General features: G+C 41.8%; 2 protein-coding genes across 2 annotated transcripts in view; both read right to left on the bottom strand.

The window, feature by feature from the left end:
• The window catches only part of LOC117766932 (cytosolic phospholipase A2 beta-like), a 33,110-nt gene extending 20,972 nt beyond the window's left edge, over nucleotides 1-12,138 (bottom strand). Inside the window, exon 1 of the mRNA XM_034594390.1 lies at nucleotides 12,106-12,138. The gene's annotated coding sequence lies outside the window, so the exon portion shown is untranslated. The remainder of the gene's footprint in view (nucleotides 1-12,105) is intronic.
• LOC117766934 (cytosolic phospholipase A2 gamma-like) lies at nucleotides 161-12,241 on the bottom strand. Its single transcript, XM_034594392.1, has 15 exons — nucleotides 12,125-12,241; nucleotides 11,992-12,044; nucleotides 11,184-11,294; nucleotides 9,433-9,575; nucleotides 9,003-9,189; nucleotides 8,743-8,848; nucleotides 8,220-8,360; nucleotides 7,344-7,412; nucleotides 7,067-7,198; nucleotides 6,721-6,861; nucleotides 6,555-6,638; nucleotides 5,300-5,448; nucleotides 4,302-4,473; nucleotides 983-1,151; nucleotides 161-388 (listed from the first exon to the last, which is right to left on the bottom strand). The coding sequence occupies exons 2-15, from the start codon at nucleotides 12,016-12,018 to the stop codon at nucleotides 364-366; spliced, it is 1,656 nt and encodes a 551-aa protein (XP_034450283.1). The 5' UTR covers nucleotides 12,019-12,044; nucleotides 12,125-12,241; the 3' UTR covers nucleotides 161-363.
• Nucleotides 12,242-16,049: the final 3,808 nt, after the last annotated feature.

The raw sequence follows: 16,049 nt of genomic DNA on the forward strand, positions 1-16,049 counted from the left end.
AGTCACAGATTTAGTGCAGTTTAAGTCTTAAGTGACTGCTACAGACATTCTGTGACCTCATCGTATCATGTGATCACCCAGTGTGCAGCAGTGGAATGGAAAAATAATTTTGTCCTCAAACCAATTATGTATGTGCAGTGCAGTAAACCCTTGAAGAAGACAATTACTTTCACACATGCAACCAACATTTATTTAGTGTCAGCCATCTTAGCAGACATCATTACATGCATGCATTACATGATTCTGTATTGCTCATGTTGGTGCGGTTAGTGCTTCTTCTGCCTCCTGTGTCTGTCTGAGAGCTTCTTCTCCTCCAACTCTTTATGTAGATGAAGTCAGAGACTGAGTCATAATCATTTATGATTAAGGATTGTTCAGCACAGACTTCCTGGAAGGGAGAGAAAAAGAGAAAAAGACACGATTTCGATAAAGTTCGATAAATATTCATTAGCTGTTCACATCTCCCTCTGTCTCAGACACACAGTGATGCACAGGTTATGACGTGAACTCATTTTATTGATACTCTTTTTTGTCCATCTTCTACCATTATGCACACACTGGGCCTCAAGCGAGAAGTAGTACGAGCAATTGAAGATAATTTTTTGGCATTCACCAATTTAATCATACTTAGAATTTCCTCTCAAGTACAAAGATAATTCATGAGTGTCATAGGAGGTTAGTCTGAGAAAAACCTATAAAGAGCTTTCTTAACAGGGAATACTTTGCCTGAAGAATTCCATTGGCTTAATCTTAATGAACATTGGGTTCAAATATAATACCAGATTGATCTAATGTTAATATATTATTATTATTTTATCTAGAGATATTTATGACAAACGTAGTGTAAAACTTGTATTCTGTTCATCATACCATCATCATCACTAACATCCCCATCACCATCACCATCACCATCACCATCATCACCATCTCTGTCGTTGTTTCGCTTGACAATCCCTCCTGTAACACTCCGGCCAAACCTCACCTCTTGTTCTGTCGGCGGAGAACGGCCTTGTTTATCTCCCTCAGCAGAAGTTCCTTGTTGTTCTTCATGTTAGCTTCCGCCGTCTCCAACATAATCTTGATCTTGGCATCACTGAAAGGAGGCTGGAAAGTGGAGAACTCCTTCATCTTTGCATCGACCTCCTTTGCATCTATAGAAAACAGTGAAGGCTTATTAGGCTCTAATCAAATGAGACCCTGCTCTTCTATGACAGCTTGCTAATTTCACAAAGCTATTAGTAAGTAACACAAATTGTGCCAAGGAATAATTTGTATTCATTTGTATCTATTTGGTTTGTCTGGGAGAATCTACAAGGTCTGACCTGGAAACCTGAGAATATCTTAAAAGTTTGGAGGTGTAAATCCTTGGAGATTATTTGGCAGAATGTGTACACGGAAGTTCTTAGTTTCTTAATCCTGACACTTATATATATGTTATGCTGTACAGTAAATTATTTCACAGTTCATGTCAAGCTGTACTTTGGATTATGTACAGCAAATCATATGCACACATAAAGGTGACATCACCGTGCACGCTCCTGCAAGCATCAACATTCAGAGCCCTGATAATGCATTTCAGCGTTGTCAGATACTGAAACACAGAAGCATACATCCAAATCCAGACCATGGTGCATCCAGAAATAAGTGGACCACAGGTGCTATATATCAAATGAAACCTAAGTGAAACCAAACCAGCTTCAACAGTCCGACGATGTGAAATGCTGCCACATCAGAGGTTGTGAGTGTAAACGGTGGCAGACCATAGACTGTATACAAAGATGGACAACGTGTCTCCAGTTCCTGCTACTGTTCAAAAACTGAGCTAAAATATCCAGGAAACAGATGCCGCCACCTTGCACTTTTTACATAATTTGAAGCCAGATTCTGTGCAGGTGGAGTGGAGACGCAGTATTGGGGTTGTGTCAATACATGCATACATTTCTCTCCAAAGCACTCAAGCATGCTATCTGTAATCAACTTTCTTCCTATCTTCACCAGGACAACCTTCTTGATCCTCACCAGTCTGGCAGGCCACTCAACTGAGACTGCCCTCCTTGCTGTCTCTGAGCAACTTCACACTGCTAGAGCAGCCTCTCTCTCCTCTGTCCTCATCCTTTTAGACCTTTCTTCTGCGTTTGACACGGTGAACCACCAGATCCTTATTTCCTCCCTTCAGGATCTGGGTGTCTCAGGCTCTGCACTCTCCCTGCTCTCATCCTACCTCAACGACCGCACTTACCAGGTAACTTGGAGAGGATCTGTGTCAGAACCTTGTCCACTCACTGGGGTACCTCACGGTTCCGTCCTTGGTCCCCTCCTTTTCTCTCTGTACACCAACTCTCTTGGCTCTGTTATTCACTCACATGGCTTTTCCTACCAAAGCTATGCAGATGACACCCAACTAATTGTCTCTTTTCCCCAGTCTGAAACACAGGTAGCAGCACAAATCTCTGCCTGTCTGACTGACATCTCTCAGTGGGTGTCCGCACACCCCCTGAAAATAAACCTTGACAAACCAAGCTACTTTTCCTTCCAGGGAAGGGCTCTCCCACCCACCACCTTACTATTACCATCAACAACTCTGTGGCAACCCCCACCCAGACCGCAAGAAACCTGGATTTGACACTCGACAGCCAACTCTCCCTTCCCACCAAGATTGCTGCAAGAACCCGATCGTGTAGATACATGCTGCACATCATCAGGAGAATACGTCCCCTTCTCACTCAGAAGGCGGCAAAGGTTTTGGTCCAGGCCCTGGTCATCTCACGCCTAGACTATTGTAACTCCCTCCTGGCTGGTCTGCCTGCTAGTGCCATCCGACCTCTGCAGCTTATCCAGGATGCAGCAGCTCGACTGGTCTTCAAACTACCGAAGTTCTCTCACTCTGCACCGTTCCTCCGCTCTCTTCACTGGTTAAAAGTGGCTGCCTGCATCCGCTTCAAGACACTAGTACTTGTGTACCATGCTGTGAACAGATTGGGTCCAGTCTACATCCAGGTCATTGGTTAAACCTTACACCCTTCCACACTGCTCTGCATCGGCCAATCAGCTTGCTGCTCCCTCACTGCGAGGGACACCTAACCACTCAACAGAATCACGCCTGTTTGCTGTCCTGGCTCCAAATGGTTGAATGAGCTCCCCATTGACATCAGGTCAGCAGAAAGTCTACAGATCTTCAGCTGCAGACTGAAGACACATCTCTTCCAACTACACCTTGGTTAAGAAGATGATGTCTAATAACCACCGTCTACTCTGGTGTTTATATTAAAATTTACACTTAAATGTTGCACTTACATGTAGCACTTGTAGTTTGGCTTTTTGAAGCTAATGTGCTTACATGATTCTTGCTGTTCTGGGTTTGTACCCTCATGGTTGAACGCACTTATTGGAAGTCGCTTTGAATAAAATAGTCAGCTAAATGATATGTAATGTTATGTAATGTAACATGCGCTTGAACAATCGCAAGTCTGTCCAGCTGTAAATCATGACGTCACAGCCTGTTTTAATAGCATCAAATAACTAATTGAAACGTTTACAACTTCAGTTCAGTCAGACAACTCACATTTAAATATTTATTGCAACAGTAGAACAGGTTAGTGTTTGGCGTCTATTCTCAGACTTAGTCACTCACCCCGATATGATTACATAGTTATGATGGGACTGATGAGCAAATACTTGTAACCCCCCCCCGTCGGAGCCTAGCTGGATGCTGGGGTGCTGGAGGGGCTGAAGCAACTGGCAGAAATACTGACGCAGGGGCGGGGCAAGCAAAGGGAGTGATGGGAAATTTTATCTGCTTAAATAGACTGCCTAATAAGGTGGGTGTGTATTATAGATGATTGTGGAGAGTGAGGTACATCACATGATTGGAGAAGCGCAGCTCAAGTTGGCTGCCTGAATTAGCTCGCAAGCATTGCTCCATTTTTGCATGTTAACAAGCTACCATGTGCTTATTAGCACTGAGGATGATAAATCACACACACAACCCCAAATGCTATTTTGTCTTGTCTTTGTTTTCATATTCATGGAATTAATGTGAAATCAATCTTGACCTCCACTGAGAGAAATGCTTTCAGATTAACAGAAGGAGACAGGTATTGTTCATTTGTGCTAACCTATTAAATCTAGAAGCTATTTAATTTAACACAGGAAACAAACTGTGTCCATACTGCACCATAAAAAACACAGCTCATCTTGTTTCTGTCCATTGAAGTTTAAATCATGTTTATAAGCAGTTCTGCATCTAAGATGAAAAATCATTACAACAAATCTGCAAGTGTGCGTATGTGTGCGTCACAGACCTTGGCAGTTCCGTCTATTGAAGAGCGGCATGTAGACGATTGTTGGCTCCTTCTCTTTTCCCTCGAACACGTAGCAGTCCTTTGGCCACTCTCTCTCCTCCAGGACCTGATCGTCTATCTCGGGGAAAGGCTTCTTTACCTCCGCAGCATAGTCTCTGGCCAGAGTCAGAGTCTGAGGAGAGCGCAGGAGCGAACAGCAGTGTTTCACATGGTTTTCCAGCCTTGAACTTGTTGAGTGTGCAACAAATTACTGGTTAGCAATTGCTATAACTCAGTTATCCTTTAATTCATAAATCACAGGTACCACTTTGTCATAATGTCATTATTCTGCCCCCAAGAGTTTTTTGGACTTGTTTTGGAGCTTGGAGCTTGTTGTGGACTTTTAATGTCAGTTGAAGTCTTTTGGTTTATTTTGAGAAATCTTCTGTTTGGACCTTTTGGAATGTTATAGTATTTGGACTTATTATTTCCTGTCTTACTGTGAAGCGACTGACAGTAGCTGTATCTCAATTCAGGGGCTGCATCCTTTGGAGGCTACAATTGAACGATTGCGTCAAAGTGGTGCAACTCGCCTGTCCCATTTTGGAGGCTCCTTCAAATGCGGCCTTTCATCAGCAAGAAACAAAGGCTCCAATGGGCGGATCCTTCGCTGGCCCAGCCTAGCCCAGGATTCATTGAGCATGTAGAAATGTCAACTTTTTAACATTTAAATTTAACTTAACTTATTTAAACATACAATTTGTGTAAGGTGATACCATTTGGAATCAGAATTTTTTTGGGGATATTGTGTGTACTCAGTTTTGATGTATACTGTGTATGCAGGTGCAGAGCAAGGTGAAGCTTATTGGTGAGTTCTCATTACGAGCTATATTTAGCTAATATGGTTGTTATTAGTTTAGCCCATGGTTTAAAACAATGCCCCTGGCTGATGTGTATAGGCACACACACACACACACACACACACACACACACACACACATGCACACTCTTTACATTACCTCAAACATGTTTCCAGCGCTGTACTCCAGTACGATAATGAGGTCAATGTCTCTCTTCTCTCCCAGAAAAGGAGGGTAGGCAACATTGATCAGCAGCCCGGCATCGACCAGGTGGATTATTTCTTCGGCGCCAAGGCAAGGTGGAGCATCTGACCAGCAAAATCATTTTTTAACCATCATTTAACTATTAAATCACTATTTAAAGCAAATCTTTTATATATTTATTTATTTACTTATATACTTACCATTTTGTCTTTATTGTATTGGACCATTATAAGACAATCAATGCCATTGTTCACTTACTGTATTTGTTTCTTTACTTTTTTATTCATAACTATGTAACTAGCATCGACTGTATATAAAGATGAACGACACAACTGCTCCCAAAAAGTCAAGCCAAAGCATCTCAATTGCCACCTGATGGCTGGCTGTAATATAGGTCATAAACTCTGCCGCCTCCTTGTTAGTGGATGGGACATGGACCAAACTAAAAAGTCAAGCTACGTGTCAAATACATTTTTCTCAATCATGATTTCTGTGATTTTAGGTTGTTCTAATGAAGTTACACTGATTTTTGTTGGAGTGCAAATTCTTCTGCTAAGTTTGGTTATAATTACCCATTGGATGCTATGCAAACAGTGTGAAACTAGGAAAAACAACCAAAAATAAAACAATGCGACTGCATTAGTGCTATAGAGGCCGCGTGTAACTGAACACATCAACAGAATTACAATATTTACATGTGTGTGAGTATGGCATATTGTATATCAAGCAGTCTTTTTCTAATCATAGTCCATGATCAGCTGACACCACGATTACAATCCACCACCACGATGGCAGGGTTGAAATACAGGATATTTTGGCTTCATTTCTGAATAGTGGGCGGAAGTGGAGATGTGTCTTCCTCTTGATTTACAGTCTATGGTCACCAGTAAACGTTTTATACCTCCATGGGAGGGATCATAATGGAAGAGAGGTAACAGTTATTTCCACTTCCAGTAGACACATAGCAACATTAGCATTTAGCTGGAGTCACGTTTCGGGGCACGTCGTCAAATGTAAATTCAATATTTACTCTCTTTAGCTCTGTTTCGTTGTCCACTAACCTCCGCTCCTAAGTGCTGTGCTAGTTTTGTGCAGTGTTTTGTATCTTTTTCACAGAAAACAGCTGATGGAAACCATGGTGTGACAGTGACTGAACTCAAGCATTACTCAACTTCTTTCTTATAGTTGCTGATGAGGTCTGTCTTCTCACCTTTGTGTTGGTAGAGGAAGTTCCTGGTTGTTCCCCACTCCCACTTCTTAATCAGGCGAAGGACTTGCTTAAGGATTACAGCGACTGGGAGAAACACATTGATAACAAATAGATGCATTAACCTCTCATTTCAATCAAGTAAATAAAGTTAGTATATCTACAATACTTTCACACTGACCATTCCCCAATCTTTGGCTCCAGGTGTCTACTACCGCCAGGAGCTCCTGACTCAAATGATGAAAAATCTTTTTTCTTTCCTCCATATTCTTTGACTCCAGCAACGCAGAAAGAATACAGTTTACCTTGTCTGGAAAACAGAGAATGTAATGGGCACTCTGCAGTCTTTATTGCATCACACATGATCACAGGCAAAAAACACATAACTGACAAGAAAAATCCGACGTTGACAACATTCCTCTTTGGCTGTCAATGCAGTTTAACAAATGAGCTTACAGATGCCAAAACAACTGGATTTAAAGAGTAAAACTAAGTCATCTGAGCAGGACCATCACCTTCTAGTATTTTCTGCAGCGTGTTCAGCTCAGAAAGAGTGGTAGGATCCTTTGTGGAACTTCTGATCAGGGCCACCAGTTTGTCAAGGGTGTTGTATACACGCAAGTACTCGTCAGCATCTCTGTCTATATGTCCGGGCATTGAGCCAAACACACACACAAACACACACACAGGGAGAGAACAAGCGTGTAAGACATTCAACTCACACATGTTATAGTGGAGCACGATACTATGACTTCTTGTTTTCCTGCGTGGGTATAGAAATGTGATTGTGATTACCATTCAACCAGGGAAGGATGAGCTCTCTGTTAACCTCGGTAACAGCCATCGCAGAACCCAGAACACCTGCACAATTTCAACACACACAAGTTTGAAAATGACGACTCATAGGCATGCATGACCAACACTCATGCCAATCCATCAATGCAAAAATGCACTTGTTGCACCATGGGTGATGAGATCCTACATGAACACACATTATTCTGCCAAAGTTTCAGTTTGAGTTGCTTCACATGAGAGAATTTCTTTATTTCTGCTTTTCTCTGTGCTCTTCTCATTGGTATTCAGAGGGCGAGGCCTATTTAGAGAATCAAATATTTAACAATGATTGGGTCACTGTCAATCAAATCTGATGCAGCCTTTATGCGTCAAACTGAATATGATTTCTCTTAAAACTGCGATATTGGTATACAGTCATAAATATTTATTGTTACACAGAGATAATTTGAAGGAACATTTCCAAGATTGTATTATAATTATTTATTTATTAACTTCATTGAGTTCATTAACTCTACTTCCAGTAGTTTTTTTAACTCAAGGTATATTTTGGTATTTTAATAAATACTTTACTAAATTTTTCCCCTTCTTTCAAATATATGATTTTGTCATATAATTTTTTTTAATATAACATCAATATTATTATTATCATGAGATGAATTGCCTCTTAGGGGCAGCAAAACAAACTGAAAACACAAAAGTAACATCAGTGTCACGTTATAAAGTGGATAAGGATAACATGATGGCAAAGAGTTGCCTGCTCATGCATCCAGTAAACACCTTTTTTTTCACCTCAAAATAAAAGCTGCTGCTGAGCTGTAAATTACTGATTGCAGATCCATCCTGCTGTTACCATTCTCACATGTAAACACACACCTTGTAGCTCGATCATGTCCATCTCTGTCTTCTGCTCCTGCAGCTCTCCGCTCTGAAACTTACTGCCCAGGAGAGACGTTTCAACAAAGACACCCAGCTCTGTGAATCCAGCCTCATGAGGACTCACCTCAAACCATTTCCCTACGAAACAGAGAGTGAATTTCACACTTGCTGTTATTCAGTCGGTGATTCACTTAGACCCTGCGGTGACATGTGCATAGAAAAGCTCTGGAAATGGTCGGTATTTATAAAGCACTTTTCTTTTCCACTCAAAATGCTTTATGGTTCAGTTTTACCATTCACCTATTCACACAGACATTCATACACTGCATCTCTGTGCAGCACTCTCTCTATCACACATCACTCACACAGTACTGGGTGTCAGGGGCGATTTTGGGTTCAGTGTCTTGCCCAAGGACACGTCAGCATGCAGAATGAGGAAGACTGGGATCCAATCTCAGACCTTCTGGGTTAGTGGACAACCTGCTCTTTCTCCAAAGCCGCAGCATATGCATGTATATACCTTCTATAGGCCCATCTAAAAGGCAGCCCTTCTCTATGGTGCTGTAGATGGGGTAAGGGTTTGTGGCATTCCTGCTGGCCTCGTCGGAAAGATGCCGCAAGTCCATCTGATGAAAACAAAATATTCCTCTAAAGGACTGTGTGTACAATAATTGTATCAGGGTGTGTTTCCAAACAGGAAGTAAAAGTGCGTGCGTGTGTGTGTGTGTGTGTGTGTGTGTGTGTGTGTGTGTGTGTGTGTGTGTGTGTATGGACTGGTACCTGTTTCATGATCCCAACAGAGGTTAACACCCCCCAGATATCAGACAGAGAGAAAAGCTCCTCCTTTGACCTCTTGTCCAACCAGGCCAGAGCCTGCTGCAGCTCGACCCCAGGACCTGTCATCGTGGACACTGCTCTGTCCATGTTGCCGCTCCACTGCGGGTCACTGTACAGGGTGGACATGGACCTATCATAGGAAGACAGACAGGTTAACACATCCAATGAAATCATTATTGAGTATAAAATGGTTTGTTTTTGGTAGTTATCTTCTGTAATTAGGTATTTTTTTAGTAGCTCTTCCAGCCCCATATAAATATCACAATATGCCAATTATATCCCATCATCACCTTGACATGTCCCATCATGCATCAGCAGCTGTTCAGCTCTCGTTACACAAACGTGATTATATGTGTGAAACTGTGATTGTTACCACGTTGACCCAGAGACTCCTCCTATGTAAAGCAAAGGTTCCAGCAGACCATCCTTTTCCATTTGAGAGAGGGAACCCATCAGACCCACGGCTGCCCTCTGACCCCCACCTGATGGCAGCAGAGCGATGTGGGGAACCCAGTCCTGGTTGGAGATATAGTAAATCTGACAGCGGCTAAGCTAATTGCAGAATACTGTAAAGAACGACATTATTTATTCATTAAGTAAACTTCATTGTTTGGGATATTTATGAGGTTACTGTTGGCTTCTGGGTTTCTTAGTGCTATTTAAACTCTAAATTCCTTCAGATATGATCTCAGAATTTGTAATATTGCAATGCAAACATCCTTCCATATCAAATGAGATGTGGAAGTGAAAGGATTGCTGTATTTGGAATTTTCTGTGGTTGTTGGGATGTTCATGCTATTTTCCCTCATTATACCCTTTATAGCCAATTGCAAAATTACATGAAACAAATATTATTTGACATGCCAATCAACAAAAACAAGAACAGAAAAAACAGGGCAAAATTGTAAATGATATCTTCAGAAAAATACTTACTATTATAACATAAACACACACATGCACTCACACACATATGTATGTTATGTTATATATGTATTCATATCTATATATATATACACTGTATATATATTAGTCTACACACTATGATACATGTTGTATAATGGCATTATCTGAAATAACAAATAACCTGGAGCCTAATAGGCAAAAAAGCTAAGTCAGTCCGACTGAGTTATGTAAAGAAATCCTGAGAGAAAATTATGGCCGTGCAAGGCTGTTGAATAATGTGTCTTTACAGCTGCTGAATTTTCAACTATGTTCTTCTGTTGCTCTCTAAAGCAGAACAGGCTGAACAACCCAGCAGGAGTTTCTCTGCTCAAACATGTTCGCAACTGCACGGACATCTGCAGAGAGTTCAGGTGAGGGTAGGTGCAGCAGGCAGAGATAGGATGTAACGTTTTCATGTTTACAACACAACGACACCGGTGTCGGCTCATATCGCCCAAAAACTCCCTTGACATTTTCGCTGGTGTGTACTTGTTTTCTGTCGGGTCTATAAAATCATTCACTCACAGTGAATCCTGCTGTGTTCTTACATCGGCTCCTTTGAACTTTCTGCAGACTTTAGATTAGGGGGCAAGGTGGAGAAGGTCCACAGGATCTCTGGAGTTCAGTGCATGTCTGAAAGCAGCTTAACTCTGTCTGTGTGGTGCAGAGCAGGCAGTGGACTATGAATTCACAACGGATCACTGTAAACAAGCAGCACCTCTTTGAATGCATTTTTAATAAGGGTATAAGATTAATGTGATGAGTTTTATAACTTACCACTGTATTAATTACCTTACAACCATACAGCTTCAGCAGTACTCTGTTCCTGTGAGTGTCTAAAGTCTGCTCAAACGTTACTGTAAGACCTAAAAATAGTGATCATACAAAGTCATGGAGGACATGTGTGTGTTACATAAAAACAGGCGAAATGATATTTGACGTGGCGTGAGGGCATAAACTAAGAGACAATGCACAAAGGTACAACTCACTCAAGCATGACAAACAGCAAAACGCAACAACAGGTACAAAGCGGAACAAGTAAGAAGCATAAACTTCCTCCTAACTCCTTTACTCCACCAACCAGCAGAGTGACTACCTTACATGCACCTTCCTGACGGGTGCTTGCCAGGCTGACACGGACGGACAGAAATGATGTTAGTGTGTGAGCAGTTTCTTTCTTACTGCAGAACAGTTGATTCCCAGGCTGTTGAGTGACTCCAGAACGACCCTTTTCCTCCTGTCAACAAAGTCCTGCTCACCGGCACACAGACAGGGGGACTGATCGATGGGTTTCTGTGGGGGAAAAAATCAACTCATTTAGACAGCACACTGAATGGAAACTGAGATTGTTCATTAGTCTAATTTCAATTTCAAAGTTGAATTTAAATTTGGGACTCCAGCCCCCCTGCAACCCTCGAATAAGTCTTGAATAGAACTACTCAACTCGTCAACTATCTGTCTAAACTATCTAAACACTGCAATGTGGGCGCTAAAGCAGCAGTTTGACCAAATTCAGATGCGCGACTATGATCATCAATTGGGAAATATTTTACCAGAGCAGATAAAAGTGTCAGCTGCTATAAACAAGGCTGCCCTAAAGTACAACAACTATATCAACGCTATGCACGCTAGCAGCAGCAAAGTTGGCAAGAAGCGCCAACAGAGTGGACAAGGAAGGCAGACGACAATTGGACAATTCTCTGAATTTCCATATTACCTATTTTCATATTTAAAGAAAAACACTAACAACTTACTAACAACTATTGCTGCCATCACAGTTAATAAAAGTTTATGGTCCAGTGCCCAAGCATAAAAGATCGTCTTCTGTTTTTGTTTTTTTTATATTATACCATACAGACAAATACAGATCAGAGTAGCAGCACCCGATCAATGATAGTTTTCTGGTGAGGGACACTAGCTAAACAGTGAACTATTCTAATAATCGTGCTGCTAAATATGCATCTTCAATCCTTTGCCATTCATCTCTCACCACTGAGGCTGCTTCTTTTACCTCCATGTTGTCCGCTGCCTCTGCCAAAGCTCCTGAAATCACAAGCCACAGGACAATCAATGAGACTGATAAGTTTAGCTTTCCAGTCTGCATGTCTGCATGTGAACACAACCTACTCTGCTTAATGAAGTTCTGAAGCTGAATCCACGTTGTGGTGAAAGTTATGCCTCAACTCCTCTGCTGTTCGATTTGTCTGATCAGAAGTGGCAGGGTTTTCTTTCTCCTTTTGAGGAACTGCTTCGGTTATAGACCGTCCACAGAAAGAGGGAGGGAGGGAGAGAGAGGGGGAGTCAGGGTGGGGCAGGTACCAACAACAACAGGCGCTCTCCTGTTTCAAGAATATAGAAATGCACCATTAACAGTAAAAACCCTGCATTCTTGTTTCCTCGTGTTTTAAAAATGAGAGTTGCTATAATTCTCTGAAAGATTCATGAGGAAAGAAGAGCCAAGGGTATGGAGGGTTTTAAGGGCCCAAACTAAAAATATAAAAATATAAATAATTATATAAATACATAAATAATTATATAAATACATAAATATATCCAAAATTATATAATTAAATGCCTAAATAAATGCCTAAATGTGTATTTATTTATTTATTTATCTATTTATTTATCTATTTCCAATTTTTTTTTTTATTATTTACTGATACTTTTTATTTGCTTATTTATACTTTTATTTATCCATAGCGTTACTTGCTGGACAGAACATAATTAAACTGTCAACTTCAGTCATCAAAAGTCCGGGGGGCGGGAAGTGAATAAAACATTCACTTCCTGTGCCGAGGCAAATCGCAGTGTGGCTTTCTCTGGGGTTCAGCTTCGGTGAACTTTGATATTCACTTTGCATCTGCATATGTGTGATCATGTCCTCACATGCCTGAAAGCGCAAGTCACGTGACCATTCACATACATTGGGCATACACGTGCTGATGTACAAAGACTGAACTCTTTCCAACCATTCATCTATTTAGTTGATGCTTTATAGCACGACACTCAAAACAGATAAATAACTATACACATTTGGCTTCACATAACACTTGTTGTCAGGGCTCCCATTAAACTAACTTTCTTCTCAGTCATGTCATTTTAGTAACTTAAGGTATTTATTAATGAGATACCAACTCCAGGGCGGCGGTTGCTGCTGGAGTTTTTTCTGGCTGGTTGACAAAAGGACTCCAAGTTGCATCAGGCCTGTTTCAATGGGGTTTTTAATGTTTATTGGACTGTGCAATGTTCCTGCATCATGAGGGGGGGCAATTTGTCTTGATTATTTTATTATAATGATCTCTTTCATGACTGTGTTTTTGAAACTATTCTCATTGGTTTTCCATGGGTTATATTAGCTATTGCTACAATGAAATGTCGTGTGGTCCTTGACGTTTGTTACACTTAAATACAAATGGAAAACCTTTTCAAAAATCCACCACTGGGTCCCTCACCTCAGACACTCACATTGACATTGACACCTAAGTTTGGTGAACAAGTAGCCAAATTCAAATTTCCACCTTTCGAATTGAGGCTGTTTTCACACCCAGAAGGCCAAACCATGGAGCCCATCAGGCAGAGGGGGAGGCCAGCTTGTCCTGGAGTTCTGCACTAATGTTGCACTGAGGATCAAATCTGGGATCTCTGAGGGGGGACTGGCTACAGACTGAGGGCTTGTCAAGCTGATGCTGCTTCTGCTTGTTCTGAGATCTAGTATCTTGCACATTATTATACACGTGTGTGGTGTGGAAACCACTTGCGCAATCGAAACTCCTCAAGATGAATACTCCCTCTGGCAAAACTGACATCTATCCTGCATGGGTTATATTAGCTATTGCTACAATGAAATGTCTTGTGGTCCTTGACGTTTGTTAAACTTAAATACAAATGGAAAACCTTTTCAAAAATCCACCACTGGGTCCCTCACCTCAGACACTCACATTGACATTGACACCTAAGTTTGGTGAACAAGTAGCCAAATTCAAATTTCCACCTTTCGAATTTAGGCTGTTTTCACACCCAGAAGGCCAAACCATGGAGCCCATCAGGCAGAGGGGGAGGCCAGCTTGTCCTGGAGTTCTGCACTAATGTTGAACTGAGGATCAAATCTGGGATCTCTGAGGGGGGACTGGCTACAGACTGAGGGCTTGTCAAGCTGACGCTGCTTCTGCTTGTTCTGAGATCTAGTATCTTGCACATTATTATACACGTGTGTGGTGTGGAAACCACTTGCGCAATCGAAACTCCTCAAGATGAATACTCCCTCAGGCAAAACTGACATCTATCCTGCATGGGTTATATTAGCTATTGCTACAATGAAATGTCTTGTGGTCCTTGACGTTTGTTAAACTTAAATACAAATGGAAAACCTTTTCAAAAATCCACCACTGGGTCCCTCACCTCAGACACTCACATTGACATTGACACCTAAGTTTGGTGAACAAGTAGCCAAATTCAAATTTCCACCTTTCGAATTTAGGCTGTTTTCACACCCAGAAGGCCAAACCATGGAGCCCATCAGGCAGAGGGGGAGGCCAGCTTGTCCTGGAGTTCTGCACTAATGTTGAACTGAGGATCAAATCTGGGATCTCTGAGGGGGGACTGGCTACAGACTGAGGGCTTGTCAAGCTGACGCTGCCTCTGCTTGTTCTGAGATCTAGTATCTTGCGCATTATTATACACGTGTGTGGTGTGGAAACCACTTGCGCAATCGAAACTCCTCAAGACGAATACTCCCTCTGGCAAAACTGACATCTATCTTGCATGACAATGTCAAAGGATTTATCAAGATATGACAACCAGTTTTGGACATGGTGGATGCTTCTGGACTGGACTTTACTTTGTGAACTGACTACGGCATATAGCAATGGAATGTACAGTACCAGTCACATATTGAATGTGGTAAACAAAAAAGTGTTAAACAAACCAGAAAATGTTTTATATTTTCGATTCTTCAAAGTAGCCACCTTTTGCTGTGATGACAGCTTTGCACACTCTTGGCCTTCTTTCAATCAGCTTCATGCGGTAGTCACCTGGAATGGTTTGCCTTGTCAAGAGTTAATTTGTGGAATTCTTGCCTTCTTAATGTGTTTGAGACCATCAGTTGTGTTGTGCAGAGGCAGGGTTGGTGCACAGTTCTATACAGTGAATAGGCCTATTCGACAGGAGTTCTAATCCATATTATGGCAAAAACCACTCAACTAAGTAAAGAGAAATGACAGTCCATCATTAATTTAATACAGGAAGGTCAGTAAATCTGGAAAATTTCAAGAACCTTTAATGTATCCTCAAGTTCAGTCGCGAAAACCATCAAACGCTATGATGAAACTGTCTCTCATGAGGATCGCCCCAGGACAGGAAGATCAAGAGTTACCTCTGCTGCCGAGGATAAGTTCATTAGAGTTACCAGCCTCAGAAACCGCAAATTAACAGCACCTCCGATTAGAGGCAACATAAATGCTTCGCAGAGTTCAAGTAGCAGACACATCTCAACATCAGCTGTCCAGGGGAGACTGCGTGAATCAGGCCTTCATGGTCGAATTCCTGCAAAGAAGCCACTACTGAGGAAGACCAACAAGAAGAAGAGACTTGCTTGGGCCAAGAAACACATGGAAGTGACATTAAACCAGTGGAAATCTGTACTTTGGTCTGATGAGTCCAAATTTGAGATTTCTGGTTCCAACTGCCATGTCTTTGTAAGACACAGAAAAGGTGAGCGGATGGTCTCTACATGTGTGGTTCCCACCATGAAGCATGGAGGAGGAGGTGAGATGGTGTGGGGGGGCTTTGCTGGTGATACTGTTGGTGATTTATTCAAAATTCAAGGCATACTTAACCAGCATGGCTAACACAGCATTCTGCAGCGACATGCCATCCTATCTGGTTTGCGCTTAGTGGGACCAGCATTTCTATTTAAACAGAACAATGACCCCAAACACACCTCCAGGCTATGTAAGGGCTATTTGACCAAGAAGGAGAGTGATGGAGTGCTGCGTCAGATGACCTGGCCTCCACAATCCCCCGACCTAAACCCAATTGAGATGGTCTGGG

This window comes from Hippoglossus hippoglossus, chromosome 8 (genome assembly GCF_009819705.1).
Source record: "Hippoglossus hippoglossus isolate fHipHip1 chromosome 8, fHipHip1.pri, whole genome shotgun sequence".
Lineage (NCBI taxonomy): Eukaryota > Metazoa > Chordata > Actinopteri > Pleuronectiformes > Pleuronectidae > Hippoglossus > Hippoglossus hippoglossus.